The sequence below is a fragment of the Lampetra planeri genome, chromosome 5, assembly GCF_965212315.1.
Source record: "Lampetra planeri chromosome 5, kcLamPlan1.2.h2, whole genome shotgun sequence".
In the NCBI taxonomy this organism is placed as follows: domain Eukaryota; kingdom Metazoa; phylum Chordata; class Hyperoartia; order Petromyzontiformes; family Petromyzontidae; genus Lampetra; species Lampetra planeri.
In genome coordinates this window covers 2,478,224-2,504,041 of record NC_136111.1, presented here as the reverse complement: position 1 = coordinate 2,504,041, position 25,818 = coordinate 2,478,224, and the positions used below count along the sequence as shown (strand labels likewise).

At 46.5% G+C, this 25,818-nt stretch overlaps 1 protein-coding gene across 1 annotated transcript; it reads right to left on the bottom strand.

Moving 5' to 3' along the window:
• Positions 1–1,587: 1,587 nt before the first annotated feature.
• Positions 1,588–22,461, bottom strand: LOC144718648 (xylosyltransferase 1-like). Its single transcript, XM_078594057.1, has 11 exons — positions 21,620–22,461; positions 13,437–14,013; positions 11,507–11,730; positions 10,909–11,111; positions 8,824–8,904; positions 7,677–7,893; positions 6,843–7,019; positions 5,614–5,882; positions 5,037–5,229; positions 4,453–4,786; positions 1,588–3,871 (listed from the first exon to the last, which is right to left on the bottom strand). Exons 1-11 carry the CDS (start codon positions 21,875–21,877, stop codon positions 3,534–3,536), a joined length of 2,871 nt encoding a protein of 956 aa, XP_078450183.1. The 5' UTR covers positions 21,878–22,461; the 3' UTR covers positions 1,588–3,533.
• Between the last annotated feature and the right edge of the window lie 3,357 nt (positions 22,462–25,818).

Below are 25,818 nucleotides of genomic sequence, written 5' to 3'. Positions count from 1 at the left end.
AATTCAATGCAAGCTCATTCTGATTTTGGGGAATTGTTAATTGTTCATTCGGTTTTCTAATTGTAGGAGATGTACAGTGGTTAATTAATTGACAACGTATTTTGAGCAATGTATTATGCATCATGATAATTTTTTTTTTTACCCTTTTATCTGGCAACAAAACTGACACCGTTTTTACAAGGAGTCATGTTTGCATTGACCACAATACCTGCGGTCGGAATGCAAACAAAAAACACAACTCTGATAATTTATGCACTGTCCTTAAAATTGATTGGCACACACCCGAGACAGCTTTTCTGAGAGCCTAGTCTCGGGTGTGTACCAATCAATTTCAAGGACAGTGCATACATTATCAGAGTTGTGTTTTTTGTTTGCATTCCGGCCGCAGGTATTGTGGTCAATGCAAACATGACTCCTTGTAAAAAAGGTGTCAGTTTTGTTGCCAGATAAAAGGGTAAAAAAACAATTATCATATTTTGCTACTGGCAAAGGAGGTTCCAATGGTATTATGCATCAGTTAACGTATTATCCGACTTATCGTTCCATATGTAGCCACTTATTTGTGACAAAACTGTTTTGTAATATCGGTAAAACATTACCTTCCTTCAGACACATTTTCATCTCGTTCAGTAGTATCTTCCAGAATAAATCTCTCCTCATTTTAGGGTAAGGGTTGGCAACCAAAATAACGAGAAGAGCCACATGTTTGCGAATTCGAAAAAAAACCCCATCAATATTTCAAGAGCCGCAATTCACGTGAATACGAGATGGTGGTCCTGAATAAATAACAGCCACGAAGCAGTCTTTAAAGAGCCGCATGCGGCTCCGGATTTTGCGTGTGTTCCGACTCCTGTTTTAAAGCAATTATCTTGTGGAAGACGTCTTTTCATCATATCACGGTATTCTCCACAGCGTCCACACTTTATTTCCTAACGTTATGTGCGTGTATTTGTACCCTTACGTCTTTAATTCCCGGGATGTCGTCTTTTTTTTGGGTGAGATCACGTAAATATAAATGTGTCGTTAAACCCACCAACACCCGACACAGCCAAAACGACCCCAACATTTTGGGTGCATCTTCCTTTCCAGAGCAACTCATAATCTGGCTAATACGGTAATTAAAAGCTGTATATGCACAGGTGCATAATACGTTGCCCTTTTTAAGTCCCTTGAAATGGCTATGTAGTTCCTTTCTTGTTAACGTGACGTGCAGAGATGCCACCGCACTTGGAGGCCGTCCATAAATGACGTCACGCGATTTTGGACCATTTTAGACCTCCCCCTCGTCACTCGGCGTCACAAAAAGTCAGACCCCCCCCCTCAAATATGACGTCACAAAGCTCTGCCCCCCCCCCCCCCAAAACCATATTTCCATTTGGAAAATAAAACATGCTTCAAATCGCTTTAAACTATTGTCATTGTAGTGCGTATTTAATGTGCCGCTGCACTCTGATGTTGTAGGAGAAAACGTTTATTTAAAAGTCTATTTAATTAAGTAGAACGTTGTCTATATTTATTTAAAGATGCGCATTTTGATGTGACGTCACATTTCTCAAACCCCCCTCCTCGTCACACATCGTCACAAATGTCTGACCCCCCCCCCCTAGGTGCGTGACGTCATTTATGGACGGCCCCTTGATCTCCAATGAGGATGCGTAGATTTAAATGTCGTCAATCCAGAGGCGATGATTCCAGCTCTCAAACTCAAGTCGTGCGCCGCCGCTGCAACTCAAACTCTGCCACGTACAGCCCAGCAGCCCACCTTCTGTACTGTATCACACAGGTGGGCATCACACCTCCGTGGGGTTCACCAGCCCCACGTCTTAAACTACAGGTGTGGGCCACCACTCCCGGCAGAACGTTGTGCTCTTGCTTCGTATATTTAGGTCTACATTTTAAAACAAATGCAGAGTTGTTTTAAAAAAAATATTTAAAGTTATAAATAGAGTTTCCGCAAAATATGTACGAGGTGACACTTTACAATAATTTAACAAAATATTTCAGAATATTGAGCAATGGTATATATTACTTTTCTTTCATAAAATAGCTAATAGAGTTTGAATCTGAATAACTTATTTCATAGCATGCGTTCCCTGCTTGCAACAAGCTTCTACTGCTACAGTCATGATCAGACATTGACGAATGGGGTCACATTGGGACCAAATTGGCCGTAGGAATGTTGTAAAAACAATGACAGTGCGTGCTTGAGAAATAAAAATACAAGAAATGGCATGAGTTCACTGCAAAAAAAATTACGTGTACGCTTTTGCACACTTATAGTGCCACAGTTTTAAGCCGCGTCGCGATCACCGTTAACGGCTTGAGTTCTGTCAACTGTGCCTTTTCCCATCGTGATTCAGGCCTTTTGACAGTACTCGTATTTTAGACGAGAGAGGTCTCGTGCAATGGTGGTGTCCAGAATAAGAATGCACTGTGTTTAAAAGGTTTGAAAGACAATTAATCGCCTCAAATCTCGCTATTGCTAAGGTCTTCCTGGCCATAGTAAGATGCAGTCGTACCTTGATTCAGTGTAAAATTGTTACGAATAAAGGTGATAGCCGCTTCCTGATTTTTTGCAAAAATAACTTGGAAGCTCCACGCAAAACCCACTTCATTGGGTTCTGCCTCCAATGGTTTTTCCACGTGTGGCATACATAAAAAAAATGGCGCAAAGTCTATACCTGCAAATACGCCATCCCTAAGGGCTTAAACAGTTGCTTGGGCCAACTCAGCAGCTTATTCCTCTGGAGTCGATGAAATGAGGACCACTTCGTAAGTACTGCTTGGGGGTATCAATGCTGGCAGCATCTGATTGGCTTTGCTCCCAGCCATTTTATTGTATTGCCCTGTGTAGCATAACGGATGCTCGATGCAGATGTGCAGATGTATAGCCACAGCATGTTGCCATATTCCAATCAGCAGTATCATCACCGCAGAGATGGAGCGTCGAAATCGGCTGGCGTGGAGTTGTCAAACCAACGTAACAATACATGGAGTGGAATTGGATTGGGGAGGTCTTGATCCAGCGGTAGATAGAGCATAGCTGATGACAACGAAACACATCTACACATTTTCATTAGAAAATGTGTTTTTTTTACAAATCTGTTGGTATAATACAAGGAAGTGAAATAGTTTGTTGTTACAAAAAAATGTCATGAACATCAAAACGGACACCAAATTGATGTTGGGAGAGCCTTGTTTCTTTCTATCAATCTCCCGTTTTTGCAGTGGCGATACGGGTTTTCCAATCTCAGGTGATGCAATGCAGGTGGATTAAATGATCATTGAAAAGTACAAGCAGCGTCCAAGGGTAACGCGGCAGTGGCAAAAGCAGCCACGATACCAGTTCTGGAAAGCTGCACGGACTCTGAATGTGTCCATCCGGTGGTGGAGAAACTCTGGGGGAAGCTCCTGCCAACGCGTTACACTTTCTCAATCGACCCGCACACATTTTCCTGACAATGGAAAACGCGAGGTGAGTTTCATAGCCTCCCGAACCCAGAGCTCTGTGCCGCCACTGCTGTGCGGCCGGGCTAATGTCTGATGGTGCCATTCAACTGGACAGGTCCAAGTTCAGATTTTGGATCAGGATAATGGGAGCTCCACACCGATTTTCTGCAGGGAGGCAACGATTGGCAACCCAGTCGGACAGAGCTCTCAGAAACAGAGCAAGTGTCGGCCAGCACCCAAAATCGCGAAATGAGGTTCTCAATCCAGGCCCAGAGGGCCTTGTCTGTGAGTAAGGCATGTTCGTTAGCTTCCTGTTGCCCTGTGTTTTCGACTGGAAGTTTCAGCACTCTTCTGAGACCTTGGAAGCTCTGCTCCAAATACTTGTTCTGCGGAGGGCCCATGTGCGCATAGGCAGCTTTCTCTGCAGATAAAGAATTGTTAAGAAGTCAGCACAATGCAAATACTGTTCAACTTCAAACGCCAGTTTGTGTCGCAAAATTACATCCTTTACACAAGGGGGCCAGAACTAGAGCCGAATGCACGATCGACAACAGCAGATCAATTGTTAGGCACTGCACGTCCCTGCCAACTACTGCGGCACAACTCCACTCAATGTGCAGCGGTAGAGGCGTCGCCGCTTGTTGCAGAAGTTCGCGGTTCAAATCCATAGGCAGCCCTAGTCACTACCGTGGGTATATTAGCCGTAAAAATACGCGCCGTCTGCTTCACAGTAGATGATACAAATCGCGTGGTGTCATTCGCAAAATAATGACGTAGCTAACCGTGCTAATTGGAGGTGCGGTGGAAAGACAACGAACTAAACACAAAAAGCAGTGCTAAAGAAATTCGTTTTCAATCATGGCCCCCTCCTGTAAACATTTGGCGGGACCCTCCTGAAACAGAGTCGCGAGACTCGGCGAGGCTCACCTTTGGTTAACAACCGTAAGAAAAAAAGGCGTAGTTAAAAATACGTGGCAAAAAATAATGGACGAAATACCTCACCTTTCGTCATCGGTTGCCCGTCCAAGAAAGCCAACGGGCAAACCATGAACGACACCTCCGCCACGGGGCGCCAGCGAACGAGCAGGCGGACGGACCAGGCCCCTGGTCGGAGAGGCAGCCGCAGCGGGGGTCGGTACAGGGTCACGAGCAGGTCCCCGCGCACGGGAGCGTCGTACGAAGCGGCGATCACGCCGGCGGGGTCCAGCCACACCACCGTCACGGTGACGTTAGCCCCCGGCACCCAGTGCTGCACGGCCACGGGCTGCTCCCACGGGCCCAGCAGCCCCCCGAAGTTTCTGAAAACCCTTTCCTTGGGGTCCCAGTCTGTCCCCACCTGCGGAAAACAACGTATAAGTAATTTCCCACTCAAACCAGCTCGTGACGGTGGCGCAAGTCCCCCCCATCTCAGAATCAGTTCGCAGGCTTTCCACCATCACACCGTCGTCAATAATGGCCCCTTCTGCGTAGCACATGAAGAAGGGTCATTGCCCAAAACGTCACCTAACATATATTTCCCTTTAAAGGCCACAGTGCTAATGACAAATGTGTCGAGTTTTTAGCCTTGGTGGTGAGTGTATTTTCACCTCCATCTTCTGCAGCCGGGGTAACAGAGTGGAGTTGTACACTTTGTGGTGGTTGCTTGGGTACGCCCAGGTTTCCAGAACTTCCTCGTGGCGGGAGGCTGAGTGTGACGCTCTCTGCTGCACCAAGATACCCTGGAATCGGTCGGCTGAGAAGTAAACGTGGGCAGCTGTGGGATGCCCCACTGGCTCGTAGCTGCGGACACAAGAGCAGTGAAAACAAGAGGAAATAAAAACATCTTGAAGTAAAACATAAATGTTGTCATCACATTATTATTTATTAATAAGAACTCAATAATACATAGAGTGTAAGTGTGTGTAAACGTATTCAAAGCAGCTATTGTCCGTGCTCACAGAGGTTGGTGGTCCTGAGAATTTAGCGGAAATTCCACGCACTAAATCTCCTATGGCCGACAGAGTGACCATCGTGGAGAAGGAGCAATGGGATCGCCTCACGTGCGCAAGCCAGACGGACATTGCGACATTGCGGCATTGCGGGACCGTGACGGATGCCGATGACCCCGTGGCGGCCCTCATCCAGCGTGGCTGCCGATGACGACGACGACGAGAATGATCTCACCTGCACAGGCTGCTGCCGGACCGTGGCGTTTGGTGCGCGTTTTGAGCGAGGCCGAGGCGGAAGAGGCCCTGGTAGATCGTGAGGGCGGCGTCGCCGAGCGATGCCGACGAGTCCGTCCTCTCATCGTACGCATTTTCCCAATAGGCCTGCAGAGACGGTCCGCTGGGCGGCGTCGGCCCTCCGAACAGAGCCGCGTCCAAACCCGTGAGCACCCCTTGGCTCACCACTGCCTCAAATTTACGGGCAAAAAATGTCGGGCGTGTAAGTTGCTGCGAATGCAAACAAAAGGAAAGGAAAGACACGGTGCACAAGCTTAATATTCAGCAAGTAATTAGACGAATCGTTTAAGAGTTAAAAACACGTGACACATTTGACAAGAGAATAGACCAATGTTGATTGCTGATGTAATAAAAAATAATGATGTTTAGTGCTAAATCGTGTCGTAGTTCATGCAAATTTTATCTCACAATCGCTTCGGAACCAGAGACGAGCTGGAAGGCAGCCAAGCGATGAGCCCACGCCAACAATTGCACAAAGCTCTGCAGCCCTCTACGTATGAATTTACTTTCAGCCAAAAAATAAATGTGATGGTCAAATGTGTCTGCGAATTGAGACTAAAATGTATTACTTTAATCTAGAAGGCAGCATGACACTGCTTTCTCTGCATGCTTAGAGTGCATGTACCTTTAGAAGCACATTCATTTTTTTTGTAAAGGTAATAAACACACTTTGTGATTTTAAAGGAAGCTGCAACCCATAAAACTGCTCTCAATTCTCAGATACACACCTGGGCTGCAAGCCCTGGGCTGTCTGACAAAAGCTTCGTTATTGGGATATAAAAAAGTTAAGTAATGGTCAAGCTTTGCTACTATAGCTCACTCGAAAGACGTCACCACATTGGCACTGCATCAGAATGAAGGGGGTCGACATCACGGGGGCGCAGTGCTTAAACTTGCCGCTGGGCAGACCAGGACAATGCTGGCTCGCTGAATGTCTACAATAGCTTTCCGTTTCCGAGCCACGTGTCCCTCTCCAATCACGTGGAAGATGTATGTACGTAGAACTTATTTTGCATCGTACGTAGCCAACCGTGCCGATCGGGAGGTGTGGGGAAAAAAACTTACTTTGAGATGCAGCTTCGATTATTTAGGTGGTACGAGAGATTCAAAATCCTTATCTTTGTGAGCACGGGACATCAATAGCCTCCGTCTAAATTGAATGGCACGTACCTGGAATCTTGGCAAGTCGTGCATCTTGAAATCGTTTGGGGAACAGCCACACCAGTCCACGATGTGCTTGTACTGGCACTTGCAGCCCAACTTTCTATTCCAGTTGGTCATGCGCAGGTTGTTGTCAACCAGTGTGGCACAGTGCTCGCTGTTCACCAGCAAGGTGTGGAAGAACGACTGCAGACGGCAACATAAATCACGGTGGTCGTCGTATCATTGGCTCGCACTACAGCCAACAAATAACGTTTATTCAACAGAGCTGTTGTTCGTCTATAGCGCGCACGGTGCTTCTCAAACTTTTTTGGCCCGCGAACCGCTCCGCTCAGCCGATGCAAACATTTCCGCGGACCACCCAACCCACCGACCCCTGGTGACAAAACGCATTCGCTTCTCTCTCTCAATGCCAGTAAGACAAAATGATTCATATTACTGGAACATAAACACATTTTCTTTTTTAACGCAGCTATGAGGTTTTTTTTTAGGGGAGACATTTAGATCTTAGGGTTTAGGGCAGTTTAATCAGGGTTGCTTACTTAACTTTATTTTTAAATTAAATGTCATAAGTGAAATGTTAATTAATGTTTGAAACAAAACGTATAGACATTGTCATTATTGTCCGGATCAACCTGCATGTGCATCATAGCCCCGCGGATCACCTGGAGGACTGTCGCGGACCACTGCTGGTCACTTTGAGAACCACTGGTCTCTCGCAAAATAACCACACAGAGGAGGGCGCAAGTCACCGTGCCATTGTTACCTCGAATTAAATAACAAATGTCTTAAAAGGAGTACGTGCACGAAATGTAATATGCTGTAGACGTGATCGCGCATTACCTCTGCCGGTAACAGGGCGAAAGCGTAGAACTGTTTGAGCTGAGACACCAGGCGGGATTTGGAGTGAATGATGTAGGACACAAATTGGCGGGTGACTGCAAACCAGTCCGAGCCGCCATCGATGGCAATCCCTGCCGGCATTTTGCGTTCTCCTACGCGCCACATGTGCTCATCGCATTCGTGGAACACTTTGTTTAGGCCCTGTTTTTTAATGAACCTGTGGAGCAAATCAGCAAGTTTACATGTCCGTACCTAGCCACTGAGAGTGTATGTGTGTTCTTTCAGCATGCTGTATTCTTTCAACATGAATCATAACATTTATTTACAAAACTTCATCTCTAAAATGGACATCAAACAAATATGCCACTGCTAATAAATATGTAGGTATAGCTACACTTCAATATCACATTAAATCTCTGTCATTAATATAAAGTACGTACAGACATTACAATTAACCAGTGTAAGCTCTAGATTGCTACGTAATTACATTGCAAAAAAGTATCCATCAACATGTCTTGAGAGAGAATTGGGCCTTCTTAGATTTTCTGATGACATCATCTGCAACCAATGAAATTTAATGACAGGAAATTATTCCATATTGCCAGCTATGTACATGGCCCAAGCACTTACGTGTTGTGTTTTTGTAATTTGTGCTTTTGCGCCACTGCCAATCCAGTATATCACACAACAGATTTGTTTATAATATCCACAATATTGCACATTATGAAGAAACCTAATCTTCAGTCAAAGGGCCCATTCAAATTTGTCTTGGCAACAGATGACAAAGGGATTTTAAAAAGTTTAATTAATATGTACAAAACAAGATCATACCTGGCAACCCCCTATCAGTGCCTACCGTATTACAGACCAATTCAGACCTTATTGGTCACCCCGTGCCCTTACAAATCTCAACATTCATCCTACAAAGTCCCATCACAAGGGAGAAACACAAACAAATAGACACAAACAATTGTTTGCCCATATTGAAACGTCTGTACGCCGTATGGACCTAAAAACTCAATTTCTCTATATAAGAATACGGGCAAACCGTATAGGTTGACAAGTATGCAATATACTCTACTATGTGAAGTGTAAGGTGTTTGACCAAAGGAATAGTTTTATGAATAATGATCATCAACACACTTACTTTTCAGTTTCTCGACCATGAGATTTTAGGAAATTCTTGTCTTTGTATTTGGTGAGGAAGGCGACCAGTTCATTATTGCTTCTAAAAATAATGTAAAAAAAGCAGCATAAAACATTCGTCATATTTTAAAACATAAGCAGACTGATTCAATGTATAACATTTGATATTTACACGATTTCAAATCAACGGTTGATGCGCATCATTCAGCACTGCTACAAATGCCTCCTTCACTTACTCAATGTCTGTTCATTCTCCCACAATCCACCAAGACAGTTCGTCATAGTATTTTGTTGTACTGTACTGTGTTGCCTCACCTTTTACACACGAGAGCTGAAGCTCGGGCATTTTGCCTACAGGCCGAGAGTGCTTTGTGCTGTCTACAGACTGAGATGTAACATGGATACATTTTACCCTCATAGGCCTGTTCAGCTATGGACCACAACGGGCATAGAGTGGTGGCCAGCCAACAGGAGTGGACATACTGAACTGTGGGAGAAGAGAATGCAAGTCTGTTCATGAGAAGTCAAAAGAGACTGCCTGCCATACTAGGTAGGAGGCACCATTCCCTTTTGTTCAAATGTAATTATGTCCGATACAAAAAAGAGGTTAAACTCCTATTCGCAAACCACTCGGAGAACAATGAAAGCCATCCACTGATCGTTCTACAGTTATACATTACACACTGGATTTTAATGCAGTAAACAGACCACCCGACACAGCCAATTAGCAGAGGTGGGACAAAGTCATTGTTATGCAAGTCCAAGTCGAGTCGCAAGTCATCAAATTCATGACTCGAGTCTGACTCGAGTCCAAGTCACATGACTCGAGTCCACATCTCATAGGTGGGACAAAGTCATTGTTATGCAAGTCCAAGTCGAGTCGCAAGTCATCAAATTCATGACTCGAGTCTGACTCGAGTCCAAGTCACATGACTCGAGTCCACACCTCTGCCAATTAGTAACAACATTCATATTTACAATCGTAAATGTTGTGGGTTTGCTCCCTAACACACCGGTGTGCTGGACTAGTAAGGAATTGGCATGTTTCGGTTACGTGACAAACCTGACTAATTGGTTGTGTCGAGTGGACGCGGGTTTAACGACACATTTATATTTACACACTCTAACCCATAAACCTCTATTATAGGCATAAAAACCTAAGTAAATGCACCTATACCTTACCAAGCATAATACACTGCAGGCAAGTTTCTGTATATAAACAAATGGCAAGCCTTACTGTCATCATAACTATAAACATTAATGATGTGTGCCTGGGATTCAGACTCAACATCTAAACAATCGTCGATCAGGAAAGATCTCAACGAGAAGATGTTTCACGAACCGTAGTTCTGCTCACAAAAATACAAACCTCAAGTTGATAAAAAAAAAATGTAATCACGTATCAACAAAAAAACCCTGTCCCCTATGCGCCGTATAAAGTAAACGACTCCCAAATGTGCTGGTATAGTCAGAGCACCGTAATAACGCTGGCGTCTACGGCATCCTGTGAACTAAAACTTGCGCTCGGGACAACAATGGCCTCCAGTGGACAATAAAACACACACGGTTCAAATTCTCCCTTGGGCTCAGACTCAACACATTAAGTCCCACGTGGGCTGCTCCCCTGGTTTCCCCAAGATATCTAACAATCAAATGTTGGCCTCTAAATGGGGCTGTTTTGGATTAGGCTTTTGAACCTCAAACTCTGAATGTTGTTAGCCTTGGCCTGGATTTAAACTCGGGTTGGTAATTCGCTTGTGTAACGTGAGATTGAGGTCCACCATGTCAAAGTTTACTACTACTACTACTGCATCAATGTACATTGTTCACATGAAGAAATGTGTTACACTCTTATCTTTTACAACTTTGATCGCGCTGTTTATTGCTGGCCGTTTGACATGTGGTGCCTTTTTGGCCTGTGCTCAGCATCTGTGTTTAACATATCAAAAACAAAAATCAATCCATTGATTTAAAACTGGCTTTTTGCTGGCCTCTTGACATTTCAGAGTTACATTACGCAACCACGGGACAGATGCGCGTGCGCGTGTGCCGCTCAAGACGAGACGACGCACGGCGCCGTACGAACCGAATCGGGTAGTCGGAGCCACTGAGGTTGATGAAAAAGTCCCACGGCCAGTCGTCCATGGCCATCAGATCAGACATGGCACGAAGGTACATGGTGAGGAGGCTGGCGCCCCCCCAGATGGTCGACATGCGCCAGGACGTCACGCGGACGTTCTCGTAGCGCTGGGCAAGTCCCAGCACCTGCTTGTAGAGGTAATTCGAACGCTGCAACAAACAGTAACACCTCCCGTTATGTTTCACGGAAAAATATATTTTGCGTAATTTTTTTTTACGTACAAATGTTGAACTTCTTTCGCACCATTCGTAAACCAACCGCGCTTCAAAGGACATAATTTATTTATAGCACATAAACGTGCAAATAAATAAATAAATGCTGTGCTGTGATGAAAGGTCATTACCCCAAAACGCTGTATGTAATGCCACATAGTGTTTGCGACGGTTGCGTGTTGAGAGTTTGTCACGGTAATTTGTGCTCGCGCGCCACGCTGCCAACACAGCAGCGTCGCCAACCCGTCTCTGTACCACGGAGGACAGGGGGCCGTGCATTGTGAGTGAGAGAGAGACAACAAAAAAACACCCCAGAGCAGCGCTCGGCTCGCCTTGTCCACGTGGATGTAGTAGAAGTGCGACGCGTGGTAGATCGCGCGGAACATCTGCAGCAGCTGCCGGGAGGCGCGTCCGTGCACCGCGAGCACGAAGGCGACGCGGACCAGGGATGAGGAGGCTGCCTCCCCCGCCGCTGCCGGCCTCGTCCTCTTCGCCTGGAGCGCCGCGCGAGCCGCCTCCTCCTGCAGCCACTGCACGCTGACCCCAGGCTTCTTCTCTACACGGACACCGCAGACGGGGGGACAGCACAGAGACAACACGCAGCCGTGGAGACCGCACAGAGACGGAGCGGTGAAGATAGGGGACTTCACACGGACATGGACGTGAAGACAGGGGGACATTGTGCTGGGTGGTTTAGATGTCTTGTGACCCCCAATTGATTGACCCCTAACATTTTTTTCCTTTGCATTATTCATTTATGTTTTAAATAAACCTTACTTTTAGAAAATATTGAATTTTAGAGAATGACAGGGTGGTCCAAGACATCTGGGCCACTCTGTGCACAAGAGATAACACAGCCATGAAGACAACACAGAGGCACAACTGTGAAGACAACAGAGACACAGAGCCATGAAGACTGCACAGAGACAGCGAAGAAAAGCCAAGAGACGTTCAACAAATATGAACTCATCTCATGCAGAGCGCGAACGTTCATCAACGATGTAGCCGGTGCGAATCTAACCGCTACAGACAATCCAACTAAATTGCAGTACTCTACTCGCTGAGGTTTGTACACGTATGAACAGTAACACAGTTAATCTAAAAAGAAACCAACTGGTGATGTTTCCTATTTTGCGTTACCCTCCTGAGCCCCACTGGATTTCATATTTCAAATAAGTGACATTGGGGTGGGGGGAATGGCTCAGCTACATGTGGCTGTGATTATTATCATAACGCATTAAAACAATCCGTCGATCCGGAGGGCTTTTGTGGCATTGCCGTGAGAGCCCATTTATCATTTCACGAGTTATTTTCACAGCTACGCCTACCGCAACGAGTGAAACGGCATGTTGGCAGTCCGTCGGGGGTTAGGTGACTTGCCGCACGAACGCAACATTCACATGTGGCACAGCCGAAAGCACTGTCCTGTATTTACACAAGTCTGCTCAACTTGTCACATGTGGGGCTCGGGGCAAAAACGAAAATGTTGACTCATGGCTTATGCTTCGGAACTGTATTTAAAACTTTTCACCGCCAATGCTTTGTTTCAGCTGCTACTACGACTGTGCATGGAGTTGATATACGAACAGCTTTAGAAGTTTGGGTATAAAACAAACCCGTGGACGCTAAAAAGTGAAAAATTTGAGAAAATGCACCAAATTGAACCTTAGAACCGCACCAGGCCTCATCATACTTGGCCTGATCACACCTGGCCCTGTCACCTGGCTGCGTCACACCTGGCATCACACCTGGCCACATCACACATGGCCCTGTCACCTGGCTGCATCACACCTGGCATCACACCTGGCCACATCACACATGGCCCTGTCACCTGGCTGCGTCACACCTGGCATCACACCTGGCCACATCACACATGGCCCTGTCACCTGGCTGCGTCACACCTGGCATCACACCTGGCCACATCACACATGGCCCTGTCACCTGGCTGCGTCACACCTGGCATCACACCTGGCCACATCACGCCTGGCCCTGCCACCTGGCCTCATCACACCTGTGCTCATAAAATCTGGCCTCATAAAACCTGTGCGCATCACACCTGACTGCGTCACACCTGGCCGTGTCACAGCAGGCCGCGCCAGATCGAGATGTTACACGTGCCTCTTGCTGCAGAGGCAGCGCAGCCAAACGCTGCGACTGCGGCAAGTGAGCTGCCACGGTGGAGGGCACTACGACTCCTTGACCAGTCGGGCGCAGCAGTGGCAGCATGCGCAGCGGTGGCGTGCAGCAGCCTCTCTTGCCTACCTTTAAGAGGACACGTTCGCGGCAACTCCTCGGGCATAAGACGTCGTTGTTGGTGGAGGCAGACGACAGCGGCCAGCTCCTCCTTGCACTGACGGCTCTGTGCCCGGGACATGGCCGACAGGGCGTCTGCTTCCACGATCTTGCACGGAGTGGCGGAGATTGGCTGCGGGAAAGCCTGAGACTCTTCAGTTGAAGCCTTGGTTTTAGCCCTGTTTTGTCGCAGCGAATTTCCGCCGACCATTACCGCTTTGATATTGTTCGACGTCAAGCCGCCGTGAGTCTTGATATCCTTTTGTACAAATTTCGAAGCTTTGATGCCGTGTATGCTGCCAAGGCTTTTCTGATGGTGCTGACTCCACAGCTTGCTCGAGATGTTCCCCTTGCGCGCGATGCCGTTTGCTGCTCTAGCGTTCCACAATATTTTCTTTTCAATTTCACTTTTCACTGCAATCTCATTTCCCAGGTTTTTCCACGAGGAGTACTTTGTCTCCAACGAAGACATGTTGTCTAACTGTTTAACGTTTTCTTTGATATTGCTCTTGAAACGTTCACTTGGTAGATACAAAGCGTTGTAGTCCTACAAAAACAAAATTGTTGAACTGTTACAAAACATGATAACAGCACACTTTCATGAAAGTATAAAGTTTAACGTGTTCCACATTAATATCTGAATCCTGTTCTTAGTGCCATACAATGCAACTCTGTACGTAATTTTTTAAAATTTCTATAATCGCTATCTTCCCGACCTCTGATCAGCATGGTTGGCAACGTATGGTGCCAATGAAGTCCAACGTACACACATGCGCACATACATCTTCGCGAGCATTCCAACTGCAGGAAATGGAAACACTGAGCAAAGTTTGCCTTCGCTCCCAAAAAAAAGCAATTTGGCAAGTGGAATCCTGGGATGCCAGGCTCCTCTGGCAAGCCCAAAGCACTGTGCTGTACTGGAGCGATATGCCGGAAAAAACCCATCGACGACATTGGAGACGACCCCTGGGCGGGCCCCCGGTTGACACGGACCACGCTACTCTCAGCGTGGTGGCGGGAGCGGGATATAGGATCGCCTACCGGCGTCTCGTTGGGGACCGCTACGCTCCGAGGCGTCTGCGGCCGTCTGGAACGTTCTTCCTTTCGATATTAGGAAAGCCGCTGGAGCTGTCCACTTTTAAATCTAGATTGAAAACTAATTTCTTTAGAACTGATTTTGGTATTTAGTAGTTCCCCCCCCCGCCACACCTCTGATTAGCACGGTCGGCTACGTACCGTGCGACAGAAGAATAACGTACCGTACATACATGATATGCCGGGCAGATGGGAACACCATGACAAGTGTCTCTTACAAGTCCCACCATTGCTAACTCATTCGCTGATTTTCAAAACGAGCTTAAGCCATGCAATGCCCCACCTTGAAAATCCCAATACACAACACAAATCAGTGGTCTAAATGGGGCGGGTTTATGATGGCGCGCCACACCGGCACTTGTCAAAACGGTTCATATTCCTACACCACGATGTTTCCGCAGACGGCAATGAAATGGCATTGAACATGGGCTGCAGGAAGAGTAGGTTTATAGTGGCACTTCCACATTTATATTTTGACCACATTCTAGAGTGTAATATATATACACACTGGATATTGTAAACAAGTATATTTAATCTACAGCTCTTTAAATTTCGATTTAAAGCTTTCGTGACTGCAGGGATTCATCTTCTTGGTTCTTTCGGTAAAGTCACGTAGAAGGGAAGTAATAAAATAATAAAAATAAAACATAATAAAACAATTCTCACGACGTTTCGGCCACAACGCAAGCAGCCATCCTCAGGCGAAGAATGAAACACTCCAAGCTTGGAGCGTATATTTAAGCTGGGTTAGAGGGGGGGGAGGTGGGAAGAAGAGCGCCTAAACAAAATAATTTGCATATCAAGAGGAATTCAGCATATGGAAAATGCGTAGGAGGTGGGCGGGGGGGGTTCCAAATCAATACTGTGCCCGTGCATTATGCAGGATTAGCAGCATCAAAGGGGGGGGGGGGGAAGGGGGGGAGCATTAACAAAGGAAAGGAATGTTAATAGTATGTAGCTGTAGTTACTAAACAACCACGTAAAAAACTACAGTATAAACTGCATGACAAACTAAAGCATAAACTACATAGCATCATCAGTAAACTTACTATACTCTACAATAAGCTGAGTTACTAACAGTAAGTAATACATGAAAAATTCTACGTTGTAAAAAATTATATAATATGCTTCCATCTAAACTTTATTATCTTACATCACACGCGTCTATACCGTACTATATACTTCCATAGGCAAAACCAACATTAAATTACATACTGTATTGCTATAAACCACCCTATACCTTATACATTTTTAATATAACACTATGTATTATTCTACCCACCCTAATGTGTATCAAAATGGTTTATTACGTCCTTCCAGTGATTGCTAAGCCAGAATCCATCTTCTCGGTTAAAATTGTCTCTGTGTTTGTAAATGTGGATCGCCTCATGTACGAATCTCTCATGATAGCCAGATGGCTTGCAGAGAACCTCTGTCTTGGAGAAGTCAATGTCATGTGAGCCCACTGAGTTGTAACAGTGATCTGCCACGGCTGAGGTGTTTGTCCTACAGTGTTTCAGGTCAGCTTTATGTTCACGGATGCGGTCCGAGACATGTCGTTTGGTTTCCCCAATGTAACTGCTACCACAGAGGCAACTTAGTTTGTAGACACCAGGGTACTGTATGTCTGGAACCACATCTTTTACAGACGGTACCAGATCACGGATTTTATGTACTGTGTTGAATCGGACCTGGATCTTGTGTTTAATCAGGATTTTGGAGATCTTTTTTGTGACCCCAGCAATGTAGGGTAAGGTGATGGTCTTGAAAGGCTCCTCAACAGGATCCTTCTTGGTGGTTGGAGTGATGGCTTTGCGGATTGTGTAGTCGGAGTAACCATTAGCCTTAAGAGCTTGGCGTACGTGTTTGAGTTCACTGGAAATGTGTTCATGGTCGGAGATGCATTGGGCTCTATGATATAGAGTCTTGATGAGGGAATTCTTCTGGGATGGATGGTGGTGGGAATCCGGTTTTAGATAAGCATCCGTGTGGGTGGCTTTCCTGTAGACAGAGTGGCTCATTGGTTCATCAAGGACTGAATGCTGGGGTACCCCCCCTGGTGAGACACTGCTTAACCAATACATACTTCACCTGGAATGGAACCTTCTACAAGCAAATTGAGGGCACCCCAATGGGCTCCCCCTTATCTCCGGTTGTAGCCAACATCTTCATGGAGAAATTTGAGACGGACGCCATCCAGACTGCCACTCTACGCCCGACCTTATGGAAGAGGTACGTAGACGACACTTTTGTCATCTGGCCACATGGCCGGCCTGCTCTAGACCAATTTCTCGACCATATCAATTCCATACACCCAGCCATCAGATTCACCATGGAAGTCGAAAATGATGGCAAGCTACCCTTTTTGGATGTCCTAATCAAAAGGAGACCTGATGGTTCAATGAGCCACTCTGTCTACAGGAAAGCCACCCACACGGATGCTTATCTAAAACCGGATTCCCACCACCATCCATCCCAGAAGAATTCCCTCATCAAGACTCTATATCATAGAGCCCAATGCATCTCCGACCATGAACACATTTCCAGTGAACTCAAACACGTACGCCAAGCTCTTAAGGCTAATGGTTACTCCGACTACACAATCCGCAAAGCCATCACTCCAACCACCAAGAAGGATCCTGTTGAGGAGCCTTTCAAGACCATCACCTTACCCTACATTGCTGGGGTCACAAAAAAGATCTCCAAAATCCTGATTAAACACAAGATCCAGGTCCGATTCAACACAGTACATAAAATCCGTGATCTGGTACCGTCTGTAAAAGATGTGGTTCCAGACATACAGTACCCTGGTGTCTACAAACTAAGTTGCCTCTGTGGTAGCAGTTACATTGGGGAAACCAAACGACATGTCTCGGACCGCATCCGTGAACATAAAGCTGACCTGAAACACTGTAGGACAAACACCTCAGCCGTGGCAGATCACTGTTACAACTCAGTGGGCTCACATGACATTGACTTCTCCAAGACAGAGGTTCTCTGCAAGCCATCTGGCTATCATGAGAGATTCGTACATGAGGCGATCCACATTTACAAACACAGAGACAATTTTAACCGAGAAGATGGATTCTGGCTTAGCAATCACTGGAAGGACGTAATAAACCATTTTGATACACATTAGGGTGGGTAGAATAATACATAGTGTTATATTAAAAATGTATAAGGTATAGGGTGGTTTATAGCAATACAGTATGTAATTTAATGTTGGTTTTGCCTATGGAAGTATATAGTACGGTATAGACGCGTGTGATGTAAGATAATAAAGTTTAGATGGAAGCATATTATATAATTTTTTACAACGTAGAATTTTTCATGTATTACTTACTGTTAGTAACTCAGCTTATTGTAGAGTATAGTAAGTTTACTGATGATGCTATGTAGTTTATGCTTTAGTTTGTCATGCAGTTTATACTGTAGTTTTTTACGTGGTTGTTTAGTAACTACAGCTACATACTATTAACATTCCTTTCCTTTGTTAATGCTCCCCCCCTTCCCCCCCCCCCCCTTTGATGCTGCTAATCCTGCATAATGCACGGGCACAGTATTGATTTGGAACCCCCCCCGCCCACCTCCTACGCATTTTCCATATGCTGAATTCCTCTTGATATGCAAATTATTTTGTTTAGGCGCTCTTCTTCCCACCTCCCCCCCCTCTAACCCAGCTTAAATATACGCTCCAAGCTTGGAGTGTTTCATTCTTCGCCTGAGGATGGCTGCTTGCGTTGTGGCCGAAACGTCGTGAGAATTGTTTTATTATGTTTTATTTTTATTATTTTATTACTTCCCTTCTACGTGACTTTACCGAAAGAACCAAGAAGATGACTACAGCTCTTTGTTTGGGTCATGGGGGTTATTTGACCATACTTCACCACGCTGGTCTGTGTAAGTTGGCAAAGGCGGGGAACATAGGTGTGGGAGCATAGACGTAGAGTATAACTCTAGATTTTTCTGTACTGCCCGATGTGCGTGTTTGTTAAGTGGGTCCCAAGACCAGCTCAGATATCAGTCGCCACTGAAAATAGCCATACCCGGGAATTGAACCCGGCTTGCATGGTATGCTAACTGCTGCACCACCACTCTAACCCCATGCACAACGCATTGCATACAAAATTCTCGGTGCTCATTGTTAATGTCACAATTTTTTGGTGGCAACAAGCCAGAGGCAGAACCGAGACGGGTGGTGCCGGGTTTAACGGCACCATTTATATTTACGCGATCTAACCCCAAAAAAATACCTCGTTTAAGGCCTTCTTGTGCAAGCGTGCGAAGCCGCAAGTGCGTGTTCGAGCTGCCCGTCGCTGTCACCTCATCTCGACTGTGTGGCAGAACTACGAACGTGATGATTAAGTGACCAGGATCACAGGCCTGACCCTAACCCTGTCCCTACACCCCTAATCCTAACCCTGAACCTCCACGTAAAAATAGAAAGTCTTTTAACACATACCACATCAGCCACACGGCAATTTGGAGAGTGCGTAAATTGTACGGCATTGGTTCAGCGAGGTTTGTTTCTCGAGTACAAGTTCTCTCTCTCGGCGAGGCAATGACAGCCAGCTGCTAAACCCCTAATGCTAGTTAAAATACAAGTTTGCAATGTGAACTGATTTTTATGTTTCTTCAACTACGCCATTACGCAGATGAGAGGAATGACCCAAAAGAGGTGAACGATCCATCGTATTATCTGACCCTTCGTGCTGATAAGAAGAGCGATCCATAAAGTTGCGCCAACTCATCCTATTGTCAGGACAGTACGGCTCCTTGTGGCCGTGGTTACTAATTGACGTGACGGGCACTGACAGGGTCGCGTAAGGTGGTCGTAAACAATAATTGAGACAGGGACAGACAGGCCCAGATGAGGTGAGAGAGTGTTCGGGAAATGGGGCGTGGCCGGGTCGGGGAGTGGATAAAAGGCGGCGTGGAATGGGGCTCTGGGCTGTTGTGGGAGAATCAAGAAACTGTCCTCGCCGCCGTCGTCATCTTGGAGTAGGTCGTCTTCATCATCTTGGATCGGGCACCTTGTAGTCTTGGAAGGCGAGAGTTAATATTGTCTCCGTGACTACTACGCGTCCGCTCCTGTCTAGCCAGCTGACTTCATGGGGAGCGTCGCATAGAGTCACAGAAGTTACCCAGCTGAAAATAGTCAACTCGCAGTTACTCGTTTCATTATCAGTGAGTCGGCGGACTTTATTCACAATAAATATACAGGTAACTGAACAAAACGGTGTCTCTGAGAGTTACATTACACTATTATCCTCTTAGAGGCCTGATTAAAACCGGAGGTTTGTTTGTGGGTGAACACGGATGATAGGATCCGTTGCAAACGCTCCATGCATCTGCTCAGATAAAAGGGTGTCCACTATATGGCATAGGTTAGCTAGTTACTGTGCATAAGAAGTTCAACACACATACGCAAACTCTCAATGGCACAACCATTGCGGATTTCCCAAAGAGCGGTAAAAAAAGCCTTTTTTATCGACGTAAAAAGTGATGATTGGTCACATTTTTTAATCCTTTATATTAAGTTCACTTGCTTGCGCGCTTACGACCGTGCAAATCTTTCGGTCGTTTTTTACCACACTTCCCGTGATCCAATCGAGCTGACATTTTGCCCCCAGACTCGTTGTGCGTGACAATTTATTTTCGTAAATTTTTTTTTCCAAAATTTTACACTTTTTAGGAAAAAAATAATTATATTTAATTACCAATTGCTTAATGGTGGCAGGCAATCATCTGACCCATAGGTGGTAGCCATCTCAAGCCAGAGGACGAGAGGACTTTAGCCGCCACGCATATAAAGGATTTATAGTGAAAAACTTTGTTTTTACGGGTTAATTTTTTTTTACCTCTCGCCCATCCCCATTGAGAGCCTCTACTGTAGCCTCGATCTCAGTGGGGGCCACTGCCCACGCCTCTCTGCGCTGATTAATGCGGTCGTGAGCCGCGGGACTACCTCCACTGGGGTCCCAATTAGGAGGAGAAAAAAAAACAACTTCACTCAAGAGGATACAATGTTTTCCCTTCTCATTCACTCTAACATTCATCTATTTGTTCTACCTCATTTGAAATAATCTTTTAAAACAGGTTTTATATATATTTTTTGTATATCTTACATAGTGAGTAATCTTTGTTGGGGGGTGGGGGGTGGGTGAGAATAATGGCACTTAAATATTTGAGTTGTTCCTGGAGGTTCCAGTTATTTCGCACACTCACAAAGACCCCCGTGTAGTCATTCAGACTGCTGGGGCAAGCCCTGTTAACGAGCACCACTTGGGGCCAGTTTACGCAACAATGGGGCGTTGTGGCCAGGACTGCACCCGGCTGCCTTTGTCTGCACACTGCTGGTGTTGATTGTACAGCGCACCAGGTACTCGTTTGAGGCTGAGTCGACCTCGGAGAGGCACTCGACGGGGTTCACATATCACTCGTCACTGACGTCAGGTGTGTGAGCGGGGAATTGAACTCGCACTGCCTGATCCCTGGTGCATAACGCAGTGCGCGACAATCACAGCAGTTCCCGGCGAGCTCAGAGCACGAGACTCTTAACCTCAGGGTACGTGGGTTCAAGCCCCACTTTGGGCATGCATATCGTGACACACAAAGACAAAGATCACCCGTATAGCCTTAACAGAGTTTAGGGGCAAGTGCTATTAGCGAGTAGGACCTATGAAGGCCGGCATGGCACACGAGGGGGTGGGTGGGTGGCCGGCACCACGCCCGGCCGCCTTTGTCTCCCCAGTGGCGACGCTTAAACATCGCACCAGGTACTTATTTGAGGCTGAGTCGACCTAGAGGAGGCCCAGGACCGGCCCAGAAAATCGCCACCGGTGTTGGCCGTGAGCGAGAATCGAACTCGGATCACCGGATTCTTAGCGCTAACCGCTACACCACCGCTCCCCACGGTGACACACACAGTGACACACACACACAGTGACACACACACAGTGACACACACACACACAGTGACACACACACACACAGTGACACACACACACAGTGACACACACACACACACAGTGACACACACACACGCGCGCACGTACGTGGCTACGTGGAAGCAGCTCGTCGGCGTCGGGCAGCTGCGCTCGACTGCGCCGCCCGCCCCTGCCCCCCCACGGCGTCTCCGGGTGCCCCAGCTCCTGCACGCTGCCGAACCTCCACACGGCCACGCTCTGCGCCACGAGGATGAGCAGGGTGACGGCCGCCGCCGAGCGGTACCGCCTGAGCAGCTTCACTACGCGCCGCACCACGGGGCCTCGGGTGGTGGACGGCGAGGGCGGAGAGGACAGGTGACCCGTCATCTCTCACGTCTTCTTCCTGCCTCACGGCCACTGCGGGAATTTGGCCGATGAAATGTCGAGGTTGCAGTCTCGGTGGTCGTGGTCCTTTGGGCACGCAGAAAAAACCAAAACCCACAGCGGTGGAGGGATGCGTCACGAAATACTTAGTTCACTCCTCGAGGCGGAGTGATTGACGGTGTAGGCGATATCCGTCGTTTGAGATGTTGACGCGGCTCGGTCTTTCGCCTTGATGGCAGGTGACAATCGCAGCAGTGCCCTCCAACCTCACTTTACAAATTACACAAGAAACTCCCCACAGAACATCAGGTGATGCGTCTCTTACGCAAGCGAAGGGCTATAAGCGTTGGATCTTTTTAGGGTTTTTTTAAAATAAATATCCCGGTGCTCTGAGACTGTGCAACTGGTGTCAACGCGAGCGTGGAAAACTTCTCTTCGAATTTGGCAGAATGAGCCGGCGTCAGGGAGTTAGCAGCGAGAGCCCTGCACGCGAGGCTGGGGACCTCCCCAACTCCACCTCAACTGCCGCCAGGGCAGCCAGATGCGAGCCAATGGAACTTTAGCAAGCATTAAGCAGCCGCTGGAAAGAGAGGCGAAACCCCAAGATGAACAGCATAATATTGGGGCTCACAGTGAGGTAGTGCAAACTATAGGGGTGGGTGGGTGGGGGGTGTAGGCCATTCTGGGAAGTCTCAGTTGAAATCATTGGACGTCTGTGTTGTATAAGCTTAAATGAACGTGCTGTTCGTTTCTCAGTCCGCTTATCCTGGTGACAAGCGGACTGATAGGTTTTGTGGGATTTTATTATATATAAAATATATGACATGTCTATTGAACCTCGTGGGGATTTTAGGAGATTAGTTTAGAAAGTGAAGAATAAAAATCCTAAGGGTACGGAAGCGTGCCTCTCAAAGCCTCCGCATTTGTAATTTTCACTCAATTTGGCCCTTGGCATAGTAATGAAAGAGCAGAGAGTATAACTGCTCTCCCCTAACATTCGTTCATTATTCCCAACCGATCTCAATTATCCACCACCACACCAGACCGCGTAATCCTGCATTAAACACAGGGGTGTTGGTCGTGCATTGCCCTTCCACTCTATAGCCCTCAGAACTTCTTACACAAAGTTGCAGGACATTGTGCGTTCCAAGAAAAAAGTCAAAAGTCCAACTAGCTGCATGAAAAGAAATATGTTCCCCCCCCCCCCCCCCTTTATTTATCAGCTCATGGACCTTCCAGACCAATGTTTCATAACAGAGTTTGTTTAAGCAGGCAAATGCTGGAATGGTCTTACCGTCTGGGTCTCATATCAGCAGTGAGGCTTGCTTACACACACGCCGTTATACAACACGAGTCTGCAAGGAGATTAGCTTGGTGAACTAGAAAACAAAACGTATACAGTACTGCACTTCATGCGGACAAACTTTTACGTTTTTAGTCCCTTAGACGAGCCCGCTTAAGTGAACACTGTGAGGTTATTGGTAACCAGACAGACACTATGAGTTCACTACACATGAGATCACCCATTACACAATCCTCTGAACTCAACACTGACTGCACAGAGCACTCTGACACACGCCACCAGAATGTAGTTATACATTCTTTATATATTTATAGAGCGTCTTGAGCTAAGGAGCTCTGTAAACACAGAACACGATAAGATAGCTACAAAAATGCTCAGTCAGCCCATTTAACTCGCCTGAATGTTTTGGTGTGAGTTCGCATTGAAAAGCACGCAACACAGCAGCTCACGTTGCTCATGACATTGTGAAACCAAAGAGCTCACAGGTTTCAGGCCTCACATCAACCCTTGTGGCTAGCAGCTCAACATGAGCAACACCTCAACGCAGCGTTGTTGATAATATTGCACGCACAATTATCAACAATACTAATGTACAGCCCCGCCCACTTCGTTCTGAGACCAGGACGCTTGTGCCACGCCCATTTTTAAACCTTTAAAACAGCTTGCCTTCAGTGGCCTGCCCCCCCCCACACTTTTCCTCCTGATGACGATCGCTTGTGTTGTGATCGAAACGTCGTAGTTTTTATTTTGTTTACTTTTATTTTTTCTATCTACGTGACTTTACCGAAATATCAAAGAATATGAAGTCCTGCAGCTGTGTCGGTCGTGACGGTCGTTTGACCATACTTCACCACGCCGGTCAGTGCGGGTTGATGAAGGTTGGAGAGAGCCCAGGACCGGTTCAGATATCGCTCACCACTGATATTCGCCATAGGCCAGGACACAAATCAGGTCGCTGGTTTCAGAGCGTAGGGGCCCTAACCACCGTGCCACCGCTCCCACACACGCGGCACACGTAAGGGGCACCTTTTAATTTGGCGTAAAACTATTACCAGAAATGCACCTACAAATATTGCTTAACTATAGTAAGCCTTTAATTGAGCACTTCAACTACAACGCGTATTAACTATAAATATCTATTAACAATAGCTGTTGAAAACGAGTCTTATATGGATATCAATACAACAAACCTATGAGCAACTGATGCATATTGATAGGGGATGGGGGGGCAACCTAGTGAATGCTAAATGCACAGACACACCCACAGCAGCAGACATGAGACATATTTCTTAAACGAGTCGTGTGTGTTCGTTGGCAGCCTCGGAGGGCGTGTTCGCGTTTCTTGCCCCACCCCTATCTGGGCCAGCAACGCCACAGTGGGTTCATTCTGCTTGGGCCAAACATCCCGGAATAAATTGCCATTTATGAGTTTGAAGTCACAGTGTGTTTGGAGAGTAATAAATAAACATCGGACTGTGGCGTCCTTGTGGCTCGGTCCAGCTGTGGGCACACCGAGGCGGGCAGTATTCACGACTCAAAGGGGCACTATATTTGTATAAAGACACGCTGTTAACTTATTTACTAAAACGCGTAATCGTAGTGCTTTGATATTTTTTTTACAGGTTAAGACATCCACCGGCTTTGCAGCGCGTTGCATGTTTAGGGGCTTTCTTTGATAAATAATGATATACTAAATGTGCATTTATTTTCAAATGTATACCATTCTTTGTTTTAAAAAAATGCGTTTGTGTTTTTTCCCCAGATATTTATAATATTTCCAACATTGCAAATGTGCTACCAGGCATACAAAAAAAAGTGTTTCCCGCCTTCACCAACCCCATTGACCAGCGTGGTGAAGTATGGTCAAATAACCCCCCCCCAAATGACCCGCCCAACCTGGAGAGCGGGAGGGGGGGCTTCATCCAGCAATCGATGGACAAAAGAAGCTGTACGTGTACGAACTACACTTGCAAGCCCCACAGCAAATGATCTGCAACTCAGTGGTAGAAATCGTCTCTTCAACCACGCCATCGCGAAGGCGTCACGGACACTGAGACACGTCAGCCACAATGGCAACGGTTTTGTTTTTGCAGAATGATGTGATCAAGCCCAATTGTCGAGGCACAATCGTGTTTCCTTCCACACATGTGTTGAAGCCTTCTTATCCTGGGGGGTGGGGGGGGAAACATGGAAGTTAATTGGATCCAGAGGCCACGAGTCACAGCCCAACCCTCTTACCTCTTCCCCAAAGCGCCAAGTGGGCTGCAGATTTATCGAGTCGTTGATTTACAACTATTTTGCCATAACACACAAAAAAAATGCACCGTTTAATTAGCAGAAGCGTTCATGTCATACCCTTTTAACTTGGCCTCACGAGCAGCCATAGTCCAGTTTGGAACAGTTTTCACAAAAGATTGCACTTTAGAAGAAGAAAAAACGTTCAGGAATTTAGCTGCCGGGAATTGGCTGGCTATTAGGAAATCACTTTGCCATACACGGCATCATGTAGAGTCCCATTCCATATGGCGCGGGTCCACAAGAGCTGTGTAAACAAGTTGGACATACAAGCCCGATGCTATGGGCGAGTTTCTTTCACTTACACAACATGATTTGTACATTGCGTATACACACAGACGCATGC